Raw genomic sequence first — 22,534 nt, 5'->3', positions numbered from 1 at the left:
CCAAAAGAGGTAAGTTGACCATGTTAGTAAGAGATAGTTTTGTATTAAAAACTTTTTTACACTACAAGTTACTAGAGAATCATCTACTATGATTACAAATTTTATCTGCCCACTAGACAATCAAAATGTTGACTAACCAATATCAAAATATTTAAAAATAAGTAAAACAACTGTTTTCCCAATAAATACTTAATACTTCCTATGACGTCTTACACATCAAGGGATGAAGAGGAAGGGCTTGAAGTTTAATAGAAACAGATCAAAAACCATGAGCCAACTCCCTTTCAACACCTGCTCACCTGAATACTGAATACCATATTGTTGAGGTGGCTGAGGTGGAGCCTGTGGCTGCTGAGCACCATAGCCAGCCTGTTGTTGGTACTGTTGGTACATCTGACCTAAAAACAAAAAAAAAAAGAAAAAAGAACAAGAGGCAGGTTTAACTTGGCAGAGAGAAATATTTTTAAGGCATATTTATTTACATTCTCTCCCCATCCAAACAAATGAACACACTGAGTAACAATATAAAAGAATGTGTTTGTTCCCCTTAAATGTCTATGAAGAAGAGAAGAATGAACAATTTAAGAAGTGTGACTGCTCTGCTGTGGATTAACTGCAGAGAACTAACTACTAACGAACATTATGTAACACTAGCAGTTACCACTTCATAAAGTTCAGGAAAACAAATGCTTTCAAACCCAACTGCCAACATGTAAGCACCACTAATATCCAATAAAAATCAAGTGAGTTGAACATCAATAAACAAAAATCTGAGAAAAGGGACAATTACCATTAATTAATACCATCTAAATCTTTCCCAATGCACCACTCATTTGCTTTATGAAAGTTTGGACCTCTGTTACCATATGAATGGACCCTTTGGTCGCAAGGAATCACAACACATCTTTTGCTCCAGTTTGGAATTTGTCAACAGTTTGATTTTCTACAAGTATCTAACATCTCAATATCCTAACCAATCTTGTGGAATCTGACAAAGCCTAAATGGTTCTTCATTGCACTTTTTAATAATGGCAGACCTGTTTAACACTGGGGATGTGTTCTTGGACACAGGAGTCCTACTAGTCCTATTTAGGGTCAGTAGACCACAGTCCCTATGGAGAAACCTTCAAGCCACTTAATACCTGTGATTTTCAAACAAGGATTTATTGGTTTATGTCTTTATCATCTCTACTTTTTCTCAGTTGTTTTAATGGTAGACTTAACTAGATTTAATGTCTAGAGTAGCAATAAAACTTGCATTTTAATATCTACCAAGCTTTTACATCTTTAATGTCGGCTTATTCTTTAAAAAATATTCAAACTACCTGCTATTAATCAAAAGATAATGGGTAAACTGGATACTTATGGCAAAAAGTGAGATAAGTACCAAAAAAAAGTAAATACATTATCAAATACCATTCAAACTGAGGTGCAGTAGGCAGCTATCACTCACAGGCTCAAATCAAGATATGGACCCCACTCTACTGTACTTGGCCGCTCAGCCCTAAAGGTGTCTTGGGCAGCACTAAGTAAGATATGTATTTATACTCAGCTTATTTCCTAGCCAGCAGTTATGTTTTTTATAATGAAATCTGCTCAACTGTTTTTAAGCTATTAATCCTCTTCCCAAATGTGACCAAAAAAAAAACACCTCACAAAAGTTTCTTAAATGCTTTCAACTAATAGATAGCATAAAAGCATAAAAGGTAACACAGAAGTTAACCAAATTTAAATACCACCTTAATCCTGGACTGTATTTCATAACTAACTTTTAGAATAGAAGTGACCAAAATCTAAAATAAAAAGTAGGTACAGAAATAGAAGGGTAAGAAATATGTACATGTAGCATGTGATAAAGGACTCTAAATTTTAGAAATCAGAATGATTAACTCCATAGTACAAAAATAAGCAGGGAACAGGCAATAAATACATGAAAAAAAGTTCAACCTCATTAGTAATCCCTATTGCAGATACAGAAAGATTAAGCCACTTACCTGAGGTCAACAGCTAAAAAAAGAACGATCAACAGCTAAGAAGAACCATCACTGGAACCCAGGCATAACTTCCAAAGTAACTTTGCACATATTATCCTATGTGCAAAATAATAAAAACTTTGGCATCACCAAAAGAGACTGAGATCAAGGCTCCACGCAGTAGACTACTGTCATCAATGACTAAGGAACTCATGCTCAAACAGCATAATTGTTCTCCTTGACAAAAATTCACAGGGTACAACCCTTCTCAATGTTTTTTTTTTCTTTTTACATGTCTTCCTAAACTGCTACAAACCCATTTTGAAAATACCACTCCTAGTGTTAAAAATGTTACTACTTCTGCAAAGTATTCCTTTTACAGCAGGTCATCAAATAACTGTTTTGTTCAACATCATTTCATTATAACGTTAATGTGGGGGTCAGGAATCAGTTCCCAACAGAGGATGGTGTGTGTTGTGGAGTTTACATGTTCTCCCCATGTCTGTGTGGGTTTTCTCCAGGTACTCTAGTTTCCTCCCACATCCCAAAGATATGTATGTTAGGTTACTTGGCATATCTAAATGGTACCAATCTGAGTGAGTGAGAGTATGAGAGAGAGAATGAGCCTTGTAATGAAATAACAGAGGGGGAGGGGAGGGAGGGAGGAGAGAGGGGGAGAGGGAGGGGGGAGGGGGAGAGAGAGAGAGAGAGAATGAATAAATGAGCCTTGTAATGAAATAGCATCCAGACAGAGTGAGAGAGAGGAGAGAGGGGGAGAGGGAGGGAGAGAGGGAAAGACAATGAATGAATGAGCCTTGTAATGAAATAGCATCCTGTCCAGGGGTGGTGCACACCTTGTATGAGCTGCTAGGACAGGCTCCAGTCATGCATGACCTTGAACTGGAATAACTGGGTAAATAGTTATCTTGTTTTTATTAATCTTTCTTAAAAATATATATATACCTCTCATTTGTTTTGGGTCTTTATTTATAAGTCTGGTGACCAGAAATATGCTGTAGGAACTTAATTTGTTTTTATCAATTAGCCTATGGCAAAACTAGTTTCCTTATACATTGTTTCACTTAAAGTCAGTTTCGAAGAACCTACAATATTTTTCTGTATTTTTTTAACTTTTTATTTTTTGCTTTTTATTTTGAAATAATTTCAAACAGAAAAATTGCAAAAATAGTAATAAACCCTCTCACATACCAACATTTTAATATATTTGCTTTATCATTCTCTATTTGTGTTTATACACAGTATTTTTTGAACTTTTAAGATAGTTTGCATACTTCATACCCCTTCACCTCAAAATATTTCAGTATATTTCTCTTAAGTACAAGAATATTTTTTTACATAACTGCAGTTCAATTATCAGAAATTTCTCACTGATACAATATTTTAATCCACAATGTACATTTCAATTTCATGAACTGTTCTAATGTCATTTATAGAATTTTTTGTAAAAAAACAAAAAAAAACAAAAAAAAACACAGGATCCAGTCCAAGATCATTTATGGCATTGAGTTATTTTGTCTCTTTAATCCTTAGTCTGAATTAATATTTAATTTCAGCCTTTCTTTCTCTTTCATAACATTGACATTTAAATAAAACACAGGCTTGTCATTTATAAAATGTCCCTCAGCTTGGTTTCTCTGATGTTTCCTCATGGTTAGCTTTTGTGTATCCATTTTGGGCATAATACAATATTAGTCATGTATGTACGTGTCTTCAATATCATATCTGGAGATTGATATATATTTGCCCATTTCTGGTGACGTTAATTTTGATCACTTGGTTAATACTAATATGTTTTTAATTTCCCCATTGTAAGGAATGTTTTCCTTTTTAAATTAGTCAGTAATTTGTCTCATTAGATTTTTAGTTCCTAGCAAGCAGTAAGCATTCTGTGCTCCCAGTTAACCTCCAGTGCCAAGCATGGGAGTTGGCAATAGTGGGTGATGAATATTTGTTTACTAAAAAAAAAAAAACCCACAACAAATATTCATCACCCACTATCAACATTAAGGGACGACTTACTGTGCTTATTTTAAACCCACTTCATTCAAGTCCAAATAGGACTCTGTCACAGTATTCTGATATAAGCAATCTATGTTTAACTCTTACAAAAAGGATGAACATCTTTACATACTTGAAAGATGAGATCTACGAGATATATTAAGTGAAGAAAGCAAAGTGTAAACATTGTTTATAGTGATGTTTTGAGTAATACAAAAAGATAAAGTCATGTATTGCTTAACAATGGGGATACGTTCTGAGAAATGTGCCATTGTGCAAACATCACAGAGTGTACTTACACAAACGTAGATGGTATAGCCTATTGCACCTAGGCTATAACCCATACAGCATGTTACTGTACTGAATACTGTAGATAACTGTAACACAATGCTACCTATCTAAACATAGAAAAGGTACAGTAAAAATATGAAGCCTGCAGGACTAGCAATTGCTCTGGGTGAGGCAGTGAGGCAGTGACTGAGTGGTGAGTAAATGTGAAGACCTAGGACATTACTGTATACTACTGTAGACTTTATAAACACTGTACACTTAGACTACATTAAATTTATTTAAAAAATCTTATTTCTTTATTAAGTTAACCTTAGCTTACATTTTTACTTTATCAACTTAATTTTTAACTTTTTGACTCTTTTATAACATTTAGCTTAAAACATAAACACATTTTATAGCTTTACAAAAATATTTCCTTTTTTGAGACAGAATCTCACTCTGCTGCCCCGGCCAGAGTGCAGTGGTATTATATAGCTCACTGCAACCTCAAACTGCAGGGCTCAAGCGATCCTTCTGCCTCAGCCTCCCAAGTAGCTGGGACCACAGGCATGCGCCACCACGCCCAGCTAATTTTTCTACTTTTAGTAGAGACAGGGTCTTGCTCTTGCTCAGGCTGGTCTCGAACTCCTGAGCTCAAGCAATCCACCTGCCTTGTCCTCCCAGCGTGCTAGGATTACAGGTGCGAGCCACTGCACCCAGCCCAGTATTTTTCTTTATATACATATTCTATAAGCTTTCTTCTATTTTTAAAATTTTTATTTTAATTTTTTTTACTTCTGAAACTTTTTTTTAAAAACGACGACACAAACACATACATTGACCTAGGCCTACACAGGGTCAGGACCACCAGTATCACTGTCTTCCACCTCCACATCTTGTCCCACTGGACGGTCTTCAGGGACAGTAACATACATGGAGCTGTCATCTCCCATAACAACAATGCCACCTTCTTCTGGAATATGCTCTGAAAGACTATTTCTACAGTTAACTTTTTTTTTTTTAATAAGTAGAAGGCATACACTCTAAAATAATGATAAAATACAGTATAGTAAATACACAAACAGTAACATAGTCATTATCAAGTATTATGAACTATACATAATTGAATGTGCTATACTTTTATGCAACTGGTACACAAGTTTTGTTTATACCAGCATCACAACAAACACACATTGTAACTTACTGCTAAGTTACAATGGCTAATAACATCACTAGGCAACAAGAATGTTTCAGCTCCATTATAATTGTATGAGATGTCATATATACCGTCCATTGTTGACAGAAATATCATTATGTAGTGCATGACTATATATGTAAGCTATGTTTTATGTACGTTTTCAAAAAGAACCAGTGATAGAAATTACCTAAGGGGAAAAAAATGGAACAGGATGAAGCAAAGAATAATGGTAAAACTTCTGGAAATGTACTTTATTACACAGAGTGGTAGCCGGCCTCCATGATGACCCCCAATGACTTCTGCTCATGTATAGCATGTGACATGGGTTAGTATCCTTTTATATTCTTAGAAACCAGAAAGATTTGTTAACTCCTAAATACAAAAATGACCAAAGTACAAGCAATAAGCACATGAGTATCTGCTCCCTTGTGTAGTCCTTCCCACGCTGAATAGGGCTAACATGTATACCAAGATAATATTGCAGAATGACAGTGACATTTCTGAGGACAGGTCATGAAAGACAGACAGATATCTTCTACCTTGATCACTCACTCTGATGGAAGCTGCCATATCATGAGGTCACCCAAGGAGCCCTATGGAGAGGTCCACGTGGTGAGGAACTGAATCCTCCAGCTCCGGCTAAGCTTCAGATGACTACAGCCCCACCAATCATCTTAACTGCAACCTCGTAAGAAGACCCTGAGCCAAAATCATCCATTTTCAGATACCAGACTCTCTAAAACTGTATGAGATAATGTTTCATCCAGGTTTTGGAGTAATAGTCACATAGCTTTAGATGATTAATATACATAGTTTGGCTTTGGAAACATCTAAGAGATGACAGCTATTGAAAAAAAAAGACTTAAGACATGTTAATCAAATGCAAGGTATGAACCTTGTTAGGTTTCTGATTTGAACAAGTCAACTGTAATAAAGTGATTTTGAAACAATTAGGGAAATTCAAATATAAACTAACCTGTTGACATTAAGAATCACTGTTAAATGTTAGGTGTGATAATGGCATGGTGGTTATGTCAAAAGGTTATCAGTCAGACATGCATAGTGAAATACCTGAGTAAAATAACATATTCAGAATTTGATTTAAAATACTCCAGCAAATTCAAGGGGGAGTAGGGAATAGATTAAAAAATCATGCCAAAATATTGATAGGTATTCAAGCCACATGATGGGTACATGAAGAGTTGATTATTCTATATGTATGTTTCAAAATTTACATAATAAAAAGTTATTTTTAAAGTCTACTCAGCTTTTCATTATACTGGCATATGATTTTACAGATTTTAGTTATTAAATATATCCTTTTTACCTTTTTAGTTTGTCTAACAGCAATACCTCCTGATCTCTGATAATTTTTAGTGCTCATCTCTTCACCACTTATTTATGTTTTTGGCAACGACCCAAATGCACATAGATTTCCACAGTAATAGGCACTGGCTTTATCTGAAGAAGGGTAACATTGTTCATTTTGTTTTTTTAAATGATGCTCAATATTTTGTTGATCCTTTTAACTGAATAACATATTAAGACTTTACTCCTTGGGGAAAAAATATGTAATTCCAAGGTCCCTTTTATGGGTTTTAAGTAACAACTCAGAATTCTTAATTTTATTTTGAATTATTACACATTATAAGACACTGCTATGTTAATCAATTATAAGTTATACATTTTTATGTTGCTAATTCTGATCAAATTATAACCAGCAGTTAGTCTTAACAACTGGCAATGTCAGGGACTCATTATATAATATCAAGAAGTATTCATTAAAGTAGCCTACAGTTCACATCTTGGGAATCTATAAATAATAGATATATTTATCTAAACTGTGCTAATATAATAGCCACTAGCCACGTTGCTACTAAGCACCTGAAATGTAGCTATTTTGAACTGTGATATGCTGTATGTTGTCTGAAGTGTTTCAAATCAGTAACATCCCAGATTCCAATACACAGCACAAAAAAAATTATTAATTTTTTAATAGTGATTACACGTTGATATACTAAACATACTGGGCTAAATAAAATGTATTAAAATTGATTTCACCTTTTTAACAACTTTTTAATGTAGTTAACAGAAAATTTTAAATTACATGTCGCTTCCATTGTAATCCTTCTGGACAGCACTGATCTAGAATTAGATCAGTTATTAATCTTTTGAATAATGTCACATATTAACTGCACAATTTTATACTGTATGTTTTAATGTAAGCTAAAAGTAACAGCTGAAGCAAGGCATACAAGTATAATGAATGCCACTACAAAGGAATTAAATTCATATCAAATGGTGTTGATTTGATGCCTATGCAAAAGGGAACTTGGTTGCTGGGGAATAGAGGTGGGAGAGAGAATTTTTCACTGTAAATCCTTTCATATTTTTAAAATTTTACCTATTTGAACATTTTCAATTAAAACAAACCCCTCATAAAATAATTTTAGATATTGCTAGTGAAGTTTTAAATTTCATTCCTTTACATGTGAACAGCAAACATTATTTGGTACAATTAGCCTTCCAACTGCCATTTTACAACAATATGTATTTTAAAAATGGGTTTTAAAAAAAAAAATAGTTTTAGTTCACTTGATGCAGGCATTACAATCTCATCATACCCAAACTCTGCTTTTGTCCCTCTGTTTCAGCCCACATCTGCTTTAGTTCCAGTTTGTTCCAGTTTTGGCAATTGTATTTTGGTGCAGAGGAAGACTGTAACTAAAGTTGGTTGAGAAAAGGCTTATGTAATAAGAAATTCTTCCCAAACCATTCATTCATCAGCAAATTGTCACCTGCTAGTCCCTAATGCCTAGTATTCATTCACTGAACAACTCTGAAAGTATCACCACAGGATGATAGGACTCTATTCCAAAAGTGGTCACTATACTTCATTTACATATATATTTACATACTTCAGGTTATGATTTTTTTTTAATTGATAACCTCGATCACTTGCTTCTGATGCAGTAAAAACATCATACCACCATTTGACCCTTTTTATATGAAGTTAGAGCACCACCTGGTGTTTGTTTTAAAACAGAATGTGTGGTTTTAAAGTCCTAACATGCACAGGAAATTCACAGAAATATCAGTTTTAATATCTGAAATATTTGTTTTAATATCTGATAGGTACTCTAGAGATCAGTAAATACTTAGCCATGTTCTACAGAGATCCAGATTTCAATGAGGCACTTCGGTGCCTGCTGTCCTAAGCTTGCGGACCCTTGATTCCCTTCAACCACAGCCATGATCCCTTTATCTGTTTCAAAAACTGAGCTTTCAAGTGATATTTCATTCAGGACTAAAGACATTCTTTTGAAACCAATTGTTTAGTCCAACTTTCACATTTTACACTGAGAATTATCAAAATCCAGTGAAACTAAATTACTCATCCAAGGACACATTTAGAGAAAAAAGTATGACTTAAAATACATTGTTTTCCATTAAAGACCTACTAATAACTGTACAAAAATATAAAGAGCTATTAATCTTTTCAAAAAAACTGCACTTAAGTTATGCTCTACTTGTATTTTAAAAATCTCTTCAATTACAAAAATAATGCACAGTTGCTGAGGGAAAAGGAGAGGGAGATAAAATAGCACCTAAGCGTTATGCAAAATAAAGTATGAAGTCACTCTTCCAAATTTCACTCTCCTCCCCAAGGGTCATCACTGACCAGTGACTGGTAGGAATCCCTCCTGATCTTTCACTCTGTGTCTATATTCATTTAAACACTTTTTTAGTTTTTTTCTTTTCAATAATCAGAAAAATACCTAATATATTTTCTATTTGTTTTTTAACACCAACTCATGTTAGTAAATCAAAATTTTTCACAGCTGCATTCATGGCATGACTGCACATGTGAGTTGTTTACCATTGCCAACAATAGTAATAAACATTTTGCACAGGTACCTTCCCCCACATGTTCTCTAAACTCTATTTTACCTTCAATCTGACCTGCTTGTGTCTGAGCTGCTGTGTATGGTGGTTGCTGTGGCTGAACTCCTGGTGGGTGAGCTGCTGAGGAGGAGGAAGCAATGCTGTCTGGCGTTCCTGAACGGTCTTCTGCAGGAGCACTGGGTGGCCCTAGATGGTCATGAAAAATCAGTTTAGTACCCAATACAAGGGTTAGCCTCAGCAAGCTCTATTAAGAAATTCGGTTAAAAGAGACTAAAAATAAAAGTACTATAGAATAAGTATATCACCACAAATGCAGTCTTTTACATTAAATGTATGTACTTCCTTTTTTCCTTTGTTCCAGTCTCTTAAGAGTCCAAAGCTACAACTGAAAATCCTTCCCCAAAAAGTGTGGAGTATATTCCTAAGTCCTAACTTCCCTCTGCAAAAACCAACTCATGTCTGCAATACCAATATTCCCCCTGCCATGCAATGTATTTTGTAGACAAAAAGTATCACTTTACTCTTCAATGGGGATAAAATTGCCCATAAATTCAGTTCAACTCCCTGATTTGGTATTCAAGGGTCCAGCCATTCTTTCTCACAATTCTTCTTCTCACATGCCACCCTTTCAGCTAAACTTACCTACTCCCTAGTCCCACAATATGTCTACATTTTTTTGATCTCTATTTATCACTATCTTCTTCACTGTGTCCCACATATTTAAATATAACATTTTTAAAAACCCATTTGGAATTCTACACTTCTAGTAAGCCTTCTTGACCCATAAATACTTTCTTCCACTAGTGAACTTCTACCTAGTTTACTTATATTATGACCCGTATCAGCTTTTTTTTTTTCATTTCTGAACAGCTCCCATCCTTCCCCTCTTAGACCGTGAGCTCTTTTGGCCAGGATCCTGACTCTTGATTCTTTTTGTCAACTGACAAGGCCTAGCCCTCTACCTTATACATGGCAACACTCGAATCCTTCCAAAATAATGAACACAGAAGTGAATGGAGAGAATATACTACAGTTCCAAAGCTGTGACAGTCAAAAAAGATATTCTGAAGATAACTACAGATATGTCTTATTCCTTTAAGTTCTCTTTGTTTCAGCAACATGGAAGAGTGGTTGAAGGCACTGGTTTTGGAGCCAGACTACCTAGGTGAAAATCCCAGTGCTCCCACTTACTAGCTATGTAACTTTGCGCATGTTACTTAATCTCTTTTTATGTTTCCTCATATGTACAAAAGATGCACTAATTCCTACTTCATAAGGTTACTGTATTATGAGTTAATGAAAGCTTTTAGCAAGCGCTTATAAAAGTGATTATATAGCAAAAGATTATAAAAGTTATTAGTCAGAAAGTTCCATGTAAGTACTTGCTATCATTAGCAGCTTAATTTCCCTGAGGGCAAATCTCTATCTTCTACTCTGGTGTATCCCCAGAACTTTCCACTGTATTAGGCACATAGTTGGCAGCAAATCATCTAGGTAGTAATGAGAACCTAAATAAACTAGGTTGTAACACTGGTAATGCTCGAAAGACTGATGACTACCAGAATAAAATGGATGACTATTTCTGTCTACCACCATTTTATGTATATTTATATATGTGTAGATAAATACCTACAGACATTCTTCCAACAAAGACACTGTGCTATTATCCTAAAAATATATATCGCTTTGACTCTTTCCTCCCTTATATGTAATTTATTATAGTTAATGTTGCTCATCCTATATTTGTTTTAATTCATCCTCCTTCCCATTTCCACATTGGGATAGCCAAATTTTTTATACCACATCACACCTGAAGAACTACAAATGTATCCTGGCTGTTGTCTATGTATACAATTTTTCCTATTCCAATTCAACATACAAAAGCTATCAGAAAAACGGTCTTCGAATAATGTGAATCATATTAATCATATTATTCAGGTCTAGCATATACTATATTTAAATCAAAACTTTTAAGTCTGACCTCATATACAACTATTCACTCCTCTATTTGGCATTTCCTGAAGTCTGAAATAATAAGTAGTTGAAATGTTAATTCATATTTCAGTTGTTCTAAAAATGTGTTTTTCGTATGTGTCACTTGTCTGATGTCTTCTTTTGCCAAGAACGAGCATCGTATACAAATAAATGTCTCTTATTTTCAGAATTTCACACAATTCTCTTTAGTGAATAATCCTATAAAAGTATCAAAGAAATACAAAATGAATAAACTGAATACTGTATTTCCAACTAATGATAATGACAAAGTATTAATAAATTGGTCGGGTAAACTCTCCTGCAGGTACCAACTAAAACCTGAACAAAATAGAAGAAAACAACTATTTGAAATAACTGGAAATCAATCAAATGTTGGCAGAAACCAAAAGAGTTTACCCCAATGGAATTACAGTAGATAAGAATTGCAAGCCCTGACCCCTGCAGCTCTGATGGTAAAAAAAAAAAAAAACAAAAACAACACCCACAGTGTTAACAACTTCTTGGGTGGACAAGCAGCTGAATATTTAGGGGGAAAATCCCTGGAGTCAGAGGGCCATCAAGGGGTAGGGTAAGACCCAAAATCTAAGTATAAACTATGCCCAAATCCCCAGCTGACTCTAGGGTTGGAACGGGGGAAAGGGATAATCCCCAGAGGGTCAGAAAAAAAGCAGGACCTAGAGCTGAAAGGACTGAGCAGAGTTATTAGCTGCCATATACCATGGGAAGAGAGAGAGTAGTTCTGAATTATGTTGTAAAAATTATCAAAATCAAAATGGAGTCGCTAATATTTCAAAAAAAAAAAAACCACTCTGACAAATAGAGCCTGAAAGGGCCATGAAATCACACTTGTATGACTGATAAAAACTATTACAGAAGACTGCAAAAACCACAACCTTGCACGAAGGACACTGCAACCTTACACAAAAAATACTTCTGCAAGGACATCTGCCCAGCAACTGGCGTCCAGCCTCAAACTGGTATCACCCTTGTTGATGATCTTTGTAGCCAAGGGTAATTATTTCAAAACAATTACGTAATCCTCCTCATTTTTTCTTTAAAAATCTTTGTCTTCCTTTATCTCCCTGAATACACACATAGTTTACTATGGTACATGTATTCCCACTGCAATGCCCTATTCTCAAATAATTATGGTTTTCTTTTAGAAAGTCCCTCTTTGTTTGTTACACAGCTTGACACCTTCATACGAATTAATTCCCTGCTAGAGTAACAATAACAAAAAATCCTCAAAAGAACATAAAAAAATCCCATTATAAAATATTAACTACTATGTCTACTTCTCAGCCAAAAACTATGTGCAAAGAAACAAGGAATTGTGACCCATAGTGGGGGTAACAGGGGGAGGCTGTCAACAGAAACTGACGCCAAGTAGGCTCAAATGTTGGATGTTGCAAACATTTCAAAGTAGCTATTATAAATATTTGTAAAGAATCAAACAAAAATACACTCAAAGAATTAAAGGAAAATATAGTCTTAATGAATGTGGAAATTCCAGAGCTACATTAGAAAGGTTCAACAGCACATTGGAAATCACAGTGAAAACAGTTAAATAGAAATCGTCCAATCTAAAGAACAGAGAGAAAAAAAGACTCAAGAAAAATGAACCTCAGAGACCAGGAGACAGTACCATGCTCTCTAATGTATGTGTGATTAGAATCCCGAGAGAGAGAAAGAAGTAGAAAAAATGTTGAAGAAATGACAGCCAAAAATTAAAAAGAATAATAAATTACAGTATAAATGCTGTTTTAAGGTTAAAAGCTTATTCATATAAAAGCACTTTCCACATTAAAGCAATTTAAACAGAAATCTACATTTTCAGTTTCTGTTTCAATTTCTCTAACTTAAAGATCAGAAGATATAACAAGATCCATCAAAAGCAATTTAAATCCTGCAACAAATCTGAAATAAGATTATAAAATAGCTCAGATTTTAAAAAAACTTTCTAAATTTTACTTTCAATAAATTTTACTTGAAACAAACAGTGGTTCTTCTTTAAGCGGAAGGGTGTCACTGACTGGGAGAGGGCACAAGAAAGCTTTCCGGGATGCTAGAAATCATCTACACCTTGATATGATGCAGTCAGTGCTTTACATAGCATACATATGTAAACATTTACTGAATGGAACCCTTAAGACTTGTACACTTCATCATATCCAAATTATTCTTCCATTAAAGAAAGAAGGAAGGAAGGAGGGAGGTCTGGGATGAAGGATGCGAAGGAGGTAGGAACTAACTTACCTGAAACCTGATCATCTGTTAAGCCAAACGCTGACATAACATTTTTGTTGATTTCATCTTGGTTTTTTAAAGGATCAAAAGCTGACATACTTGCTGCCATAACCTGAGTAGACTGTTTTCCAGAAGAATCAGAAGAAGCAGGTTTTTCTTCCCTACCATCCACAGTATCTACAAGAACAGAGGAATAAACAAAATCTTGTTTCTATTTTATCTATACTCAACAAGGCCTAAAAATACAAGACAGAGAAATATATATGTGCATAATTATAGTCTGGAATGTTAAAAGTATCTCTGAACACAGGATTATAGATCATTTTACTTTTCTCCTTTATACTTATTTATATTTTTACTTTTAAAATCAGGGGAAAAAAGGACAAAAAGAAACACAAGATAAATAACAGCTTTCCCAAATAAATTATTATCTACCCCCCTTCCCTAAGAATTATTAGATGGAAAAAAAGTACAAACTCCTTAACAGAGAGAAATATTTTACCTTTTTTTGTGTGTGTGTGTAGCCCTATGACCTATATCCTAATATCGGATTAATACTGGGCACTCAGGAAGAAACAGCTATAGGAACCAATGTTTTATTTTTTAAAAGAATAAGCAGCATAGCTGAGGTTATAATCTCAACTTTTATGTTTTATTTCTACTATTTCTTGGTCCACTATTAAATTACATGGAAATCAAAGCAACCAGAATTCATGCTTAATCTTCTGTAAACAGCATATTAAAAACATACTTTGAATTTGCTACCTCTTATTTTAATATACTTACTACTTATTAAATTACTTACTAAACTACCTGCTAAAATCCTTAGATAGAATCATGTGTATAGGATCTGCTTCAAAATAATATGGGAGGGGTGGAAGCGTGTGGGAGTATAGATGACACGATACTGACTATGAGTCGACAACTGATGAAGTTGGATGTGGGTTTATGGGATTCATTATGTCTCCTTTTGTATATATTTAAATATTTCTATAATAAAATGTTTTAAAAAACAGAAAAAAAAATGTTAAACATTATGAATAGGTTAAATTTAAAACCATGCTTTTCTTCTAAGAATACTAATATCAACAGGCATTTATAGTACTACCTTGTGAAAGAAAAGGGGTTCAAGAATAACCAACATTTTACAAATGGGAATCCAAGACCAAGATATAAAAAGACATCAAAAAAAAAAAGCCAACATAAACAAGTAAACAAGAAGAATATTGCTAACCATTTACTCAATGAAGAGACAATGATTATCAATCTCTTTCTGTTACCAAACAAGTAAATGAACATCAGTTATTAGATCACCCCTGCCATCAATAAAAAATTTATCTTGTGAAAAAAATGTAAGTACTAAGCATCCCCCCCAGCACACAATGGCTGGCAGCTCTCATTCATTCCTAACTTGCCATTCCAGGTTACCCAAATATTTCCTAATTTTCTGGAAAATAAACAGTCCTATAAGTACTCCTTTAAAATATGTCTACCGGGGGAGGAGGGGATAGGTATATACATACATAATGAGTGTGATGCGCACCATCTGGGGGATGGACATGCTTGAAGCTCTGACTCGGGGGGGGGGGGGACAAGGGCAACGTAACCTAAACATTTGTACCCCCATAATATGCAGAAAAAAATAAATAAAATAAAATAAAACAAATGTCTACCAGTCATCTACCTTCCTCACCAACTTCCAACGCAAGACAACATCCCAAAAGCATACCACACCAATCTCATAAATTATTCCCCCTCACAACACTACCACCTCTCACTATCTATGTCTCTTTTCACTTATGGTAAACCAAATCCACCAGAAAACACAATGTATGTCCACTAGCCTACTACTTGTTCCATTAGCTGCCAGAGACACTGGAACAGGTCACTCCAATATGTAATGCAGCTTACACTTCATTTGCCTCGCAGAGCAAAACAAGTGTCCAAGAACCATTGCAGAGGTAGAGCACTCAAGACCATAGGTGACCACATGTTTCTTGGTAAGGGTAATCTGCAGGTTCTAAATAGTACTGACAGCTGACTGGCAGTTTTGTTTTGTGGATTAGGCTTCAGTGTCTGATGTAGAATTTTTTTGGTTGGTTTATTTATGTTATTTTTCTTGAGAAGGAGATTATTAAACCACAATATGTGATTAAACAGAAGCTTAAAATATTTCACAGAAGCCAGGTGGACAAGAGGTAAGTTATCTCACTAAGTGTAGGAGAGAAAACAAAAAATAAATTACAGCTACCTCTAAAAATAAAACACAGAACGTATTATTCTTACATCATCTTATCATAAGCTATGTCAGACAGGACACAATGACAAGAAGATGGACACACAAAGAAATAATATGTAGCATAATTTCCAAGATGCACAGAAGAAATGAATTTTAATATCTTTTATATTAACACAGGTGAGAAACTAACATTAAAATATATAAAAATATAGAAACAAAGGACTGATAAACAAAAAAAATCAGCGGCTACAGTAGCAAGAAACATGTAAGAAAAGTTTCACCTAAACCAAAAAGCTTGTAATTCTATTCCTTAGATCAGAATGTGGGCCACTGTAGCTAGTTTCTGCACAGTACTGGCCATGCTGATTGAATTCTGATCTCCATTTCATAATTTTCTACAGATGGTTAAACTCCCTGAAATTATATGCAAATACTATTAGCATCTATGAATTCTTCCAGGAATATGGTGTAAGGTTTTCATCAGTTTCTCGATTGAAAATCGAAGTTTTTTGTTTGGATAGGTAGGATTCACAACAGGCAATCTGCTTTGACCTGAAATATAAAAGGTTCATCATAAAGTGACCAAGAGGACCTCACTGTAGTATTTCAGCAAATCTCCATTATGTTACGAAATAGAGGTGGGACTAGAAATTACTAATCAATCACCAAATATTTATTAAGCATCTACCATTAACACAATTCCACATGACTGAAGAAGAGAGGAAGAGGGAAGTGATGAAAAATCCATCTTTATTTAAACTATAACTAAAGGCAGAAAACAAAAACTTCAAAATTATTTAATGGCCAAAAACAGAATAATATCTCAGAATCTAAAAGTTGCAAGGGGCACAGTGGCTCCTGCCTGTAATCCCAGCACTTTGGGAGGCTGAGGCAGGAGGATAGCTTGAGGCCAGGAGTTCAAGACCAGCCTGGGCAACCCAGTAAAACTCAAAGTAAAAAAAAAAAAAATAGCCAGGCATGGCAGCACACACCATCTATTATTACTCAGGAGGCTGAGACGGAAGGATTATTTGAGCTCAGGAGTTTAAAGTTGCAGTGAGCTATGATCAGGCCACTGTACTTCAGCCTGGGAAATACAGTAAGACACTGTCTCTAAAAAAAAATGATTGTAAGGGATTATACATGACATTTGTCCACAAAAATCATCTTCTACTAAGCTCTTTATATGCCATAGTCACCCACACCTGACATTTGTCCACAAAAATCATCTTCTACTAAGCTCTTTATATGCCATAGTCACCCACACCTGATTAAAAAAAAAATTACTATTTCACAATATGGACAGTTTTGAACATTTGAAAATTATAAGCAAACAAAAATATTTGTTAAAAAAAAATCAGTTTTTTTAGTGCATTATCTAAGAATCTTAAAAGTTGAGGAAAAGTTTTTTTAATCCACTTTCAAGCCATAACACATACTTATATTTCAGTCCACATTTTAAAATACATTTGGTCCCAAAACTATGTCATTTCTAATTTTGTCAATAAACCTTGCCTTATCTTAATATAAATAGTACATGTTATCTGTAAAATGGAAAAAAAATTAGTTTTTCTTTGAATATTATGACTATTAAAAATTGTGTTTAAAATAAACTTTACAATGTACCATTTTAATGTATAGTACTAATCTGTAAGTTTCTTTTTTACTTGAAACTCCTTCAGATTCTACATAAAACTAATGAAATGATTTCAGTTCCTAAGAGTCATTAATTATCTATTACACTGAAAAGGGTTCATGAATCAAAAAAGTTTAAAAACTGACCTATGTCATAAACCCAGAAGTCCAAGACTAATTGTTTAAGAATCACCCAGACAGCACTTTACAAATGGGATTCCCAGGTTCTACCCTCCAGTAGGTCTATGATGAGATCCAGGAACTGCGATAATGAAACCTCCCAGTAATCCTGATGTACTAGTATTCATGTTTGGGGACACAGACATGAACACTAGTACAGAGGCAGGAACAAGAAAGAGCGTGACATTGAGCATGCCATCCTACTCCTGCCAAAAAAGAGTTTTTAAAAGCCTGCAAAAGACGTAAGAATAAATCAGAATGAGAAGGATTCATGATTTACCATTTTCAGGAATGCTGGTGGAAGGTCCTGGTTCTCCAGGTGGTTCCAAGCTATCCAATAAGCGATTTACTTTGTTTCGAAGTTCTATCAGTTCTCGACGGAGATACTTCACCTGACTTGATTCAAGGGGTCTTGGTTGGCCATTAACTGAAATAAAAGCATTAATCTGCTTAAAATTAGGAGATGTTCTTGAATAAATATATCAACAGAATAATATGCAATAAGGAAAAATACATACAATTCCTTTAATAAAAACAAAATCAAACAAGATACTAAATAACTCTTTTTAAGGAAAGGATTCTCTATTGCAAATAACTTATTGTAGAAAAAAAGAAACATTCATCAGTCATTCCTGATGGCACACCTATGGCGTATAACCATATAGGTAAAAAGGTTTATTAGAAAAATTAAACTACAACAAATTAGAACCTATAGAAAGCTATACTTTTTAATAGAAATTATTAAATTTAATAAAAATTACATAACTTCAAAAGCTCAGTTTATTTCACACTATTCTTCTTAAAATAAGACAAAAACCTTATTCTAAACATATATGTTAGAAGATACAACATGACTGATAGGTCTGTTATCCCTTCTGCCTACTTTTGCCTTGAGAAAAGAACAGCTAACTAACACAGCTGATCTAAAAAGTAACCCATTAAAAAAATATACACAGAACTTTTGAATCTACATCACCATTGTCCTTCAAAGCAGTTACTTCCACAGGCAGTTTATAAGCCACAAAAAGTCAGAGATAACTCAATAATCACGGTTTTGGGGGTTTTTGTTTTGTTTTGTTTTGTTTTAATGAAGGCAACATTACCTCATTTAAGTACCCATTTTGTCAAATGACTTTCAGGTGACTGAAAAAAATGAAATCGTTCATTCACCACTGAGGTTATTTTTAAAAAGGAAAAGAAAAAAAACGTGATACAAGGCTCTGAATGCAAACCCCAAGACAGGAGTTCAAAAATTAAACTAAAATGCTTTATGCATCACCAGTAAACATCTATTTGAAAATAAAGGTTCAGGAAGATTGTTTGTTAAATATGTTTCAAACATCAAATCATCAATATAATAAGCTCTTAGAAGAAAATTCACCAGTAATTCATATACTCCCTGCATAGTTATGGGGAAGTTCAAATATAATCTCCTACCTATATCAATTAATTATTGGCTTTCACTTGGTATTACTGGTTTCTCTCCAATATCCGAGAAGGAGAAAAGTAGCTCCTGATAGCTAGGAACTGGTCTGATATCCTAAGATAGGCCTTGGTGTTGCTATAAGCTGGCCTGGCACTCACAGGTAAGGCTGTGGGGTTCTTCTGTTGAACATAAATATTTTCAAAGAACACCAACATCAGACAAGACCACCCTGTGACCACGATAGATCAAAAGTCTATAATCATGTCAAAACTCAAGACAAAAACAAGAACACTGACAAAACCATAAGAATGATCAAATACCGCCCCCCAATCCTATCTCATATGAGTGACTGCTACTGCTTTATCCTCAATTCATTCTTCCCACCTCTACGTAAGATTTAGTAAGATTCACTCCTCTCCCTTTCTAGATAAAAATTATTAAGAATCACCTCCACTTTCTGACAGCAAAGCCCCACTTCCTTGACCCTTATCCAAAAATAGCCTAACACAAACCCAACCCCTTCAAAAAATTCTTTTCTAGCATACTATTACTGAGACACCCTACTGTTTGCCATGGTGTTCATTCTCTCTTGTTGTAGTAAGTCAATAAACTCAACTTTGTTTGACTCCAGGTGTGTTCCTGGTGGTGTCTGTCTGGAGCACATTGATACACCTTACCAGAACTTTTAAGAACCCTACATTTCACTGGGTGTGTGGCTCATGCCTGTAATCCTAGCACTCTGGGAGGCCAAGGCGGGAGGATCGCTTGAGCCTAGGAGTTTGAAGTTGCTGTGAGCTAGGCTGACACCATGGCACTCCAGCCTGGGCAACAGAGTGAGACTCTGTCTCATAAACAAACAAAAAAACACCCTACATTCACATTCCTAGTTTGGCCTATAATCTGCTATGTTCTACTTAGTGGGTTTAGGAGCACCATGCTTCAAATTATACTCAATTAAAACTTCAAATTCCCTATTCTATAATAATGTATTTTTATTAGTGTGACTCTAACTGTAGGACTTTAATGAAAGTATACAAAAAGGTAAACTTATTAAATACCCATCTTTGTTAAATCTTAACATTTTTCCATCTTTGCTCCTGATCATTAAGAAATGAAATGATACATACATAATTAAGTCTCCTGGGTACTTCTCCTCAAAAGTCATTCCCCAACTTCATGATTTTAAATAAAGTTTTATATTTTGTTCATAACAATCTTGCCATGTTAGATTTATCTGAAGTATCTTTTTGTTATATGTAATTATAATTGGTTTTTTTAGTTACCTTTTATAATTCCTTTATATTAGGCACACAGCAATTGTTTTATGTGATAGATGCCCTACATGAGGTTAAAGAATTCCTTTTTACTCCTAATATGCTATGATTTTTTAACATGACTGGGATATGAATGCTTTTTCTTTATCTACAAAGATGGCTCAGTTTTTCTCCTTTAACCTGTCACATGGAAAGTAGTATTAGATTTTCTAATTTAAACCAATCTTATACTGCCTGGGTGAGCAATCTTGGCAATGGTGTGTTTCCATATGACTGAATTTAATTAGTTAATATTATTTAGTATTTTGTGTCCACATTCATTAAGTGACACTGCTCTGCATTTTCCTTGGCTGGTTTTCAAGTTTAAGGTTATATTAACCCCATAAAATGAGTTAGTGTATACTTCCTCTTTGCCTATTCTCCGGAATAGTTTGTATAATTTGGGATCATCTGTTCCTTCAGTATTTGGTAGAATAGTCGGTTCAATTTCTTTAATGTTATCAAATCGAGGCAATCAAATTATCTACTTATTGAAGTAGATTAAATTTACCTAGGAAATTGTCCTTGTCATCTGAGTTTTCAAATTTAAATTATTCGCAGCACTTATAATTTTTTAAGTTTCTACTATATTTACAGTTTGTTCCCTTTTCATTTATTTGTGCCTTCCTTTTTCTTTACTAATTTTCATAGAAGTTTGCCAACTGCATCCTTTCAAAATTGTTGATCCTACCAATTCACTGACTTCTAGTTCATTTCTGCTTTTTATTATTTCCTTTCTTCTAAGTTATCTGGGCTTATTTTGTCCTTTTTGTAACTTTCTAAGTTTAATACTTAGTTCATGACTTTCTAGTTGAGGCTATAAATATCCCCCCAAGTATAGCTTTGGTGTACTCTAAAAATCTGGTTACGTAGAAGTCATTATCTCATTATTTATTCATTCATTTTTTTAGAGATAATGTCTCATAAGCCCAGGCTAGATTTCAGTGGTGTGATCACAGCTCATTGTAACCTCAAATTCCTGGGCTCAAATAATCCTCCTGGCTCAGCCTCCCAAGTGGCTGGGACTACAGGCATGTGCCAGCATGTCCAGCTAATTTTTTTAAATTATTTTTTGTAGAGATGGAGTCTCACTATGTTGCCCAGATGACTGGTCTCGAACCCCTGTCCTCAAGTGATCTTCCCCACCTCAGCCTCCCAAAGTGCGGGGATTTAAAGGCCTAAGCCACTGCACCCGGCCTCTAATTATTTCTAATTCCTATTATGATTTCTTCTTTGACTTATGTTATTTATTTAAAAGTATATTCTGTCTCCTAAAGTAGAGGAATTTGCGTTATATTTTTTTTTCCAATGGTTTCTAATGAGGCCAGAGAATATGAGCTCTAGAATATCTCTTCTATTTTTTTGAAATTTGCTGGAAGACCTAGATATGGTCAACTTTTATAAATGTCCCACATGTACTCAAAAAAAAAAACTATCTCTTCCTAACTGCTAGATGTACAAGATCAAGCCCGTCATCTGATCTGTTCCAATTTCCTCTACCTTTAGTAATTCTGAGCCTGCTTGATCTTTCAGTTTCTAAGAGAACAGCTCTCCCATGATTATGAATTTATTGATTCTTCTTGTTCTGTCAATTTTTCCTTAGGAAAAAATCTAAAGCTATGATGCATAAGTGCTCAGATTGTCATATAGTACTAGTGAATTATTCTTTTTATCATTATAAAGTGACTGCTACTAAATAAGTTTTTATGTAAGTGCATTCTGTTAATATTAACAATGAGCTTTCTTTGCATTTGTCTACTGTATATTTTTCTAGTCATTTACTTTCAAACTTTGCACAATAATCTTTTAGTATGTGTCTTAGAAATGGCATGTAACTAGATTTTTTTTTATTTTTAACTTGAGTAGGAGATTATTTTAACTGGTACATGTAGTCAGTTTATGTATTGTGATTAGTATTTTGTGCTATTTATCAAGCTTTCCCTCTTCTTTTCTTCCCTCCTTTCCTAGTGAAATGAGTAGGTGTTCGTTTCCTTTTTTCTCCTATTCCTACTTCTAATCTTTCAATAATCACTCTTACATTTTACAAATGCATACTTCAATTTAAACATTCTAAATTACAACCCTCCTCCCAAACAAGTCCTTAAAATATTTTGATTCCTACCATCCTCTACC

General features: G+C 34.4%; 1 protein-coding gene across 2 annotated transcripts in view; it reads right to left on the bottom strand.

Moving 5' to 3' along the window:
- TFG (TRK-fused gene) overlaps nt 1–22,534 on the bottom strand; it is a 37,308-nt gene that overhangs the window by 3,965 nt on the left and 10,809 nt on the right. The window contains exons 4-7 of one of the 2 annotated variants that reach the window (XM_012652847.1): nt 17,943–18,089; nt 13,618–13,785; nt 9,412–9,552; nt 300–398 (exon numbers count right to left, since the gene is read on the bottom strand). In XM_012652847.1, the coding sequence (XP_012508301.1) occupies nt 300–398; nt 9,412–9,552; nt 13,618–13,785; nt 17,943–18,089 (555 nt within the window). The remainder of the gene's footprint in view (nt 1–299; nt 399–9,411; nt 9,553–13,617; nt 13,786–17,942; nt 18,090–22,534) is intronic. The other variant, XM_012652848.1, reaches the window with a different exon arrangement.

The sequence above is a fragment of the Propithecus coquereli genome, unplaced genomic scaffold (assembly GCF_000956105.1).
Source record: "Propithecus coquereli isolate 6110/MARCELLA unplaced genomic scaffold, Pcoq_1.0 Scaffold40, whole genome shotgun sequence".
Taxonomy (NCBI): Eukaryota; Metazoa; Chordata; class Mammalia; order Primates; family Indriidae; genus Propithecus; species Propithecus coquereli.
Note: the sequence above shows the minus strand (reverse complement) of the source record. Positions and strands in the feature narration are given on the sequence as shown.